At 47.5% G+C, this 7616-nt stretch overlaps 3 protein-coding genes across 3 annotated transcripts; 1 reads left to right on the forward strand and 2 right to left on the reverse strand.

Annotated features, from left to right (window-relative positions):
• Nucleotides 1-302: 302 nt before the first annotated feature.
• PFICI_13996 (uncharacterized protein) lies at nucleotides 303-2114 on the reverse strand (the record flags this gene model as incomplete). Its single annotated transcript, XM_007842577.1, has 6 exons — nucleotides 303-462; nucleotides 520-987; nucleotides 1040-1454; nucleotides 1509-1788; nucleotides 1845-1870; nucleotides 1931-2114. 6 exons carry the CDS (start codon nucleotides 2112-2114, stop codon nucleotides 303-305), a joined length of 1533 nt encoding a protein of 510 aa, XP_007840768.1.
• A 727-nt stretch (nucleotides 2115-2841) lies between these two features.
• On the forward strand, nucleotides 2842-4125 carry PFICI_13997 (uncharacterized protein; the record flags this gene model as incomplete). The annotated part of the gene is made up of 4 exons (XM_007842578.1): nucleotides 2842-2962; nucleotides 3067-3544; nucleotides 3602-3750; nucleotides 3806-4125. 4 exons carry the CDS (start codon nucleotides 2842-2844, stop codon nucleotides 4123-4125), a joined length of 1068 nt encoding a protein of 355 aa, XP_007840769.1.
• A 1535-nt stretch (nucleotides 4126-5660) lies between these two features.
• PFICI_13998 (uncharacterized protein) lies at nucleotides 5661-6770 on the reverse strand (the record flags this gene model as incomplete). Its single annotated transcript, XM_007842579.1, has 1 exon — nucleotides 5661-6770. One exon carries the CDS (start codon nucleotides 6768-6770, stop codon nucleotides 5661-5663), a length of 1110 nt encoding a protein of 369 aa, XP_007840770.1.
• Nucleotides 6771-7616: the final 846 nt, after the last annotated feature.

Consider the following 7616-nt stretch of genomic DNA (forward strand, 5'->3'; position numbering starts at 1 on the left):
CTTCTTTTTTTTTCTCTCTTTTATACGACATTATTCTTATTTTTTTTAACTTTTTTTTCGTTTTCTTTTTAAAAAGAAATCCCCAAAAAGGGCGGTGGATTTTTGCTGCTATAACTAAGGTGATTTTATCCAAATCTTGGTTTTTCAACAGTTTGCCCTCTGGGCATCCGTATGCTGGCTCAATTTATAGGTATCTTATTTCAATAATAATAGCATAATGCGTTTCTTGTTTGACATGTCAAACTCTTTGTTGATAACGAGCTCGACTTTATCGGTCCAAGACTATTTCTGACCTGAAGATGCTAAAATACATATCTGAAATGCAGGTTCTCCTTGTCGGTGAGATCCTTGAACGCATTTCTATTTCTTTCATTCTCATCTAAGGATAGTTGATCGCGTCTCTTGTTCTCTCGATACAAGAGAACATACAGTGCTGACGCGCACAAGATGGTGATGCAATAACTGATTATGAAATTAGCTTCAATGCAAAAATTAGAGCTTTTGGGTGATAGTAGTTACCAGATGATGAGGCCCGTCCACAACTCAGGGTAGTGCTGACTTTTGGTTTCGCTTCGAATGAGTTGAGGTCCCACGATGTTGCCTACACAGTACGCGACAAACACCGCCGAAGCCATGAAGCTCTTCTTGGTCTCACCGGCAACGTTGCCGGCCCCCAGGGTCACGGCCAAGCTTACTACAGGACCAAAAAAGCCGATCAAGCTGTAGCCAACCACGGGTGCGACAGGTCGATGTCCCCATTCCGATTTCCAGATGATGATGAATCCGGCAATGACGGGTAAACAGCAAAGGAGCAGGAGGGGGATGCGCACGTTGCGGTAACGAGAACAAATCCATCCCGCCAACGGGATTCCAATGGCACAAACTGACCCTAGCGGGAACTGAAAGAGGATACTTTCTAGGGAGGAATATCCAAATGTTGATACTATAAGCGGACCGAATCCCGATACTGCGCCATTTACAGTGTACCTTGGGCCATTGAGTCAGCAATGAAGATGTAGTAATCTTGGCCGCTACTTACCCAGAAGCCATGGTCAGTGATACGAGCCACACCTTAGGATCCAACAAAGCTTCTCTGATCTGGCTGACTTTGATGGATTGATTCCGGAGACCAGTCTGTCCTTGACGCAGTCGCTCAACGGCCACGAGACGCTCCTCGGGCTTCAAGAACCAAGCATCTGTGGGTGAATTTGGCAAAAAGTAACACCAAATGCCAAATAAAAATGTCAAGCCTCCGGCGAGTAAGTAAATGTACTGCCACGGTGTCAGAGATCCCGACTTGATTTGTGCAAAGCCATAGTTTAGTGCACTACCAATGATGGTGAACCAACCGGTTCCGGAGAACCACCAGCTTTGACGCAGCGCCTGTTCTGATTGTGTGTAATAACCGCTCACAGTAATCATAAAGGCGGTGGGGATGATGGACTCGGTGAATCCTAAGGATATTAGGAATAAATCTGAAAGGCTCAAGCTTCAGTCTATCAACTCACCGAGGAAGAATCTCTGCACAAGAAGCCCTTTCCACGTAGTGACACCTGCAGTCGACGCGCATATAATGGCCCAGATCAACACGGCAGGCGCCAGCACGTATCGAGTCTTGAAATGCTGCAAGGTATAGGTCATGGGATACGACCCGACAAGTTGGCCAAAGTAGAAGATGGAGGTAGCCCAGCTCAATCTTGACGTGTCAGTTTGCCCCGTCGCTGAATTGATGACTGCAAGTTGGAGATCCGTCGTCATCCCAAACAATGCTGCACTTCCCAGGATTGCCTACGTCGGGGAGTTAGTCAAATTATACAGATTGTGTCATCATTGCTTAGACTAACTTTATCGTAGTACACCAGTCCATAACCTGCGTTATACGTTTTAGCAATTAGGGATATTTGTAGGTAAACAACCAGGGTTTTCATACCTATAACCATTGCTGGCATCAAGAACCAGTCAATTTTTCTCAAAACTCGCCGTTCGACTTTGGGGTCAAGGCTTCTTGCCTCATCGCCAATGACACCCAAATCTGTGAAAGCGATACCAGATTTTTCATTGAGCGACTCATCAGCGGTGGCTGCTGCATGGCCACCGATGACTAGAGATGCCATTGTAGGTTACGCGCCGTTTTGAAACAGGACGCACAATGCAGAACAATCACCAACTCACGCTTTCGCTGCAGGTTCTATCGAATTGGAGTGCCCAAATGATGCATTTAAGAGAAAACCTATCATTATCACAATGTACATGAGGTTCGTGGATGATTTGTCTAGTGCCTAAGGTTAGGTAGGTATCTACTGACATGGCAGGGGTCTGGGTATCACGCCAACATCCTGGCCCATGATGCTTCCTTGTCAACCACCAAAGTCAAAGCAGTCCAACTCGGATAGCTATTGGATCTCGAAACCAGCTATTGGCACTCTCGAATACAGAAATTTATTCCCGAAGCAACGCACAACTCTGGAGTATCCAGATCACTGGACTGCTTGGTTCTACAGCTAATGCTTAAGCATGTTTGACAAAGGAGAAATGGCGCCATAGCAGCCCCCAATGACGACCACCCGGAAGTGGGCTCATTCATCGGAACGACCAGCTTAGTTGCCGATGATATGTCCTTGTCGGCCACTATCATGGAGTAGAGATGAACATGACGAAGCAATGGTCGGTCCGGAGTGCGCCGTGAAGCCGATCCCGTCATTTCGTCCCGTACTTGGCGACGGGTGGGGTCAATCGACCTGGTGGTTTTCAACGTAAGCCGGTCCCAGATCTATACTTTCATGCTGCATGCTGAACTCTTTTTTCAGAATACATTGCTGAAGCAGCTTGAGTTTCTTAATCATGGCCAGTAATACAGAGACCGTGACTCTCGAAGAGTATGTCCAAGTGCCAGAAACGTCCGAAAACCTGGAATGGGCGGATCTTGTGACACTTGATTTGTCCGATTTTGAACAACCTGGAGGTAAACAGAGACTGGCCAATGAGTTTTCTCGGGCCATTGAAAATGTTGGCAAGTACTACACATTTATAGACATTACAAATGAATAACCACTAATAGTCATGCAGGGTTCTTCTACGTCAAGGGGCATGGCTTCACCAAGGCGGAAGTCGACACCCAATTCGCCCTGGCCAAGTCGGTCCTCTCCCTAACAGAGGGAGAAAAGACGCCGTACCGTGCAGCTCTGGAACAAGGCGATTACAACGGCTGGAAACCAGCAGGCACACGTAATCTGATACCCGGTGTGAAGGATAACTTTGAAATTTACAATATTCCAAAGTTCACACCCGAGCACTCGCAGCGTCCTCAGCCAGATGCTGTAAAGCAGCATTGGGACGAGATTGGAACATTCTCAAAGAGAATCCACAATGATATTGTGAAGAAGTTGCTGGTGATATTTGCTATCGCTCTCGAGCTAAAGGATGAAGAATGGTTCGTCAACAAACACCGATATGAGAAAACCAGCGGGGACCACCTCCGATACATGAAGTACTATAAAAGAAGCGAAGAAGAAAACCAGAAATTGGGAGGTGTTTGGCTCAAAGGGTTTGTCAAGGATACCCGAACCACTCACATAAACTGGCGCTAATACTTGTCTGCTAGTCACTCTGATATGGGAAGTCTGACGCTCTTGTTCCGACAACCCGTCGCAGCATTACAGGTATTGACACACGAGGGGGTCTGGAAATGGGTCAAGCCGCAGAGCGATGCGTTGACTGTCAACATTGCCGATGCCCTCCAATTTCTGACCAGTAAGTGAAATGACTACCAAAGTCGATGAGCGCAAGTATACTAATGCCAATGCAGATGGATATCTCAAGTCAAGCATCCACAGGGTTGTCGCCCCTCCAAAAGACCAGGCACATATTGACAGGCTAGGTGATCTGTACATGGTGCGGATAGAGGATGACACGGATCTCGTCCCGATCAAGGAGTCTCCTGTGTTGGCAAGGCGCGGGCTTGTCGAGAATCAAATCCTTGGCAGTGACGGAGAGCCTGTGAAGGCTGGTGAATGGGTCAAGCAGAGAATTATCAAGAACTTGGGAAACTCTACAGAGGCGACTGGCGACAATGAAGTAGGCGAGATCGAGATCGTCAGAGGAGTCAGGGTCAAGTATTTTGAGTAAAAGAGGTGATTTGATTGCGACAACGGCCCGATGAAATTGTAGCAATAAACCTAAGGCAAGGCATATCGAATATAATTACACAAGGTAAAATCAGGAGGAGCCAGATAAACCCCAACTATCATCGTGGCTACAGGAGAAAAGATGCCAATCAAGCTGTTGTTGACAACTGGTGCAATAGAACCCATTGCGTTGGAGCTAAGATACAAAATGACTATACTCCGAAATGAACAAATGGCGCCCAATACATTGGGTTCTTTATCCTTCTCTCCCGGACCTCCATGACCGCCTGCCGCAACAGCGAGGCTACTTGCCAGTCGTCCGAATGAACACTGGTGTCTTGTAATAACAGCCGATAAAAGGCTTCTGCCATTTCTGAACAAGCTCTGTCGTTGGCAGGCCAAAGACAGCCTACGACATGTGGAAATCCGGCTGTTTGGAATCCGCTCACTACATGAATCACCTCGTCCGTCAACCGCCTCGCGTAGTTCTCTGCCGTCGAGCACGCCGAAAGATATGCTAGTCTTGGATTTCTGAGGTGGAGCTTCAATAAAGTTTGTATCGTCAGTCGCTCTGGTTTGTCTTCATTCTGGAAATCTAGCCCGCTCTCGGAAGGATCAGAAGCATTCGTCGACCCGTGGCAAGCAAAGTGCGCAATGGAGCAATTCAGGAGATTATCAACCACCTCTTGGGCAGTTGGTAGATTGAGACACTTTACCGGCAGCCGGCCATCGACAGCACTCACCAACTGCTGCAGTTCTTTCTCTACGCCAGGAAGAGGGCGCACTACAAGGCTAGGGATTTTGACAAGTCCCGCCTATCAGAACCGTGGTGGGTCTCGGATGAGCGCTGGAGAGGTGGTGAGGATGATGATGACGAAGAGAATATCATTGAAGTTGAGCTGTCCGAAGTAGAGGACTCCGTTGATGAATGGGCGAAGGTTGTTAGTGGAGGTGAAGTGTTTTTTACTCGCTCTTCTGAAAAGTCTTGAGAAGTTTGGGTCTAAGCAACCCGGCAATGAGGCTGACGAGATAGAGATCGTCAAAGGAATCTCTCACCTGAGTCGATGTGTGAAGAGGGAACTGAAGACGAGATGATCGAGGAAGCATTGAAAGTTGTCTGAGTTGATCTCTAGTCTACAAAAGAGAGGTGCTAAAGAGCGACTATATACCCACGCAGGTGATCTGCGGTGGGTACTGACTACGTCAGTAGTTACGACATAATCAGAGTCGAGCGCTATACGTAAACGAGATGTTCCAACTACGATAACAATGCGCTACAGCGAAAGTAATAAAGTAGAGCAATACTGAGCATTAGGTGGAAAAAAGAAGAAAAGAAGAAACATTTGTCTAGGATAAAGCATATAACAGCCATATCCTCCAATCATATCTCCCACTGAGTGTGGCGTCGAAGTGCCATATTCAGTTTTATTGGGGGCATTGCTGCAATTGACACTACTACACTATATGTTTGGAGATTGACTAATAGCCTTTCATAAACTGCTTGGATATTGACTGATATTTCCTTGTACTATCCGCCTATTCTATAAAAGAGAGCAGCGGCTCTCCGAGAAGATCTGCATTAATAGCACCAAAGCCATTGCCGGGTAGCTGAGAAGGACGAGCCCGGCCGTCAGCCTGCACGCGGGGAACATCAGCTATGAGTGGGTGTGTCCATTCAGCATAGCAATCAACGGCACCTAATAGTTTTGGCGGTGTCGAAGAGGCAATCTGAAGATTTTGTGCAGTGGTCAGAGCACAGCCCCAAGAGTCGTCAACATTGATGGACATGCCGAGTGCCGCCGCCGTGTCGCGCATGATCCGGGCCTTGGTCATGCCACCAACTCGTGACAGCTTGATGTTCACTCCCGTTATCCCCCCTGCGTGAGCCTCCACGAGGTCAGCCACGGTGTAGATTGACTCGTCAAGGATAACCGGCAGGCCGGTAAGTTGAGCCACTTTGGCACAATCAGCAATGGTTCGGCATGGCTGTTCGAAAGGAACAGTGATGTCCTGCCCAAGCGCCCGAGCATAAACAAGCGCTTCTGCCAAGTTCCAATTCGCGTTGGCGTCCGCGAAGCAGTATACAGATTCAGGAAGAGCCAGGCGTATAGCTCTGATGCGCTTGGCATCGGCGACTGGATCATTTCCAATCTTGAGTTGCAAAGCTAAAGTTCCGTTTGCGTGTTCGTTCTTTGCCTTTTGCACAGCAACTGGGATGTCGTCAACCCCGACGACGGAAAATGCAGGTGGTGCTTCACTGAGACAGCCGCCCAGCAAGACATGTGTTGGTAGACCCACGGATTTGCCCAGAATGTCCCAGCAAGCAATATCGATAATGGACTTGGCAGCCATACCTGACATCATGGCCAGGTCCAGCTTTGCAGTAATCACGGCAGGGGATCGGGGATCAAGCCCGAGAACTTGTGGACAAAGCTCCTCAAGAGCAGCAAGCTCGCCGGTATATGTGCTAGGCAGGTAAGAGCTGCCTAGAGGCGCGTTCTTGGCCCAGCCCTCGATGCCTTTGTCGGTGCGAATCCGAATAACAAGAGATGGGTGACCGGTGCTGCTCCGCCCATTCGACATGGAGAAGACCCCACGGCTATAATGAGCAGTGTAGCTAAAGACGGTGATTTCGGTAATGCGCATTTTCTTTGAACGGGCAGGGGTCAAGTAGGATTCAACCAAGATGAATATACAAGACAGCTTGATACAAGCTCAATATGGACCCCTATGTATATTCATATAGACGAAGACGAGACGATTTCCATGGTTTTCGCGAAATTATTTTATTTGAAGAGTCGTGAAGCATGCAGTATTGCGCCCCCACCTCCATGCTTCTCGGATCCGACACGTAACTTTATTTTTCATAGTACAAGATATATGTGATTAATGGGAGTAAGTCAGTTAGCCTGTATGGATAAAAGACCTCCTCTAGAGTCGGTTCAACCACCGGCTTCGGCGGATAATGTTACCGGAGTGATAGGAATATACTCCTTACCAAATTCCAGTTGCATAATCGAAGTTGAGGTACATCGGGATTAAGCCGTAGTGCTCAATCGTATCAGCTTCGGTCTAGGCCATCGCGGAAATGCATTTCACATGCCTACCATGCATATCTTTTGCTCCACCCTTCTTAATATCAAGTTTTAATACTGTTGACGAGAATGTATTCATCCCATGATAAGTGCAAGCCATCGGAGTGAGCTGTCTATTACACACAGATATTATTACTACTGAGTACCGTACCTGTGTGCCTTTCCTTTAGACGGATTTAGTAGTGGCCCCACGCGGCGGCAAGGGCGGTGTTGGCTGTGATTGGTTGGTTCTAGCAAAACTACGGATGCCCAGAGGACAAACTGTTGAAAAACCAAGATTCGGATAAAATCACTCTATTTACAGCAGCAAAAACCCGGCCCCCTTTTCCTCTTTGCCTTTCCCCCCTTTTTAGGATTTTTTAATAAAAAGAAAAATGGAAAAAAAAAAGAGAAAAAA

Source organism: Pestalotiopsis fici (assembly GCF_000516985.1).
Source record: "Pestalotiopsis fici W106-1 unplaced genomic scaffold PFICI_Scf_12, whole genome shotgun sequence".
Classification (NCBI taxonomy): domain Eukaryota; kingdom Fungi; phylum Ascomycota; class Sordariomycetes; order Amphisphaeriales; family Sporocadaceae; genus Pestalotiopsis; species Pestalotiopsis fici.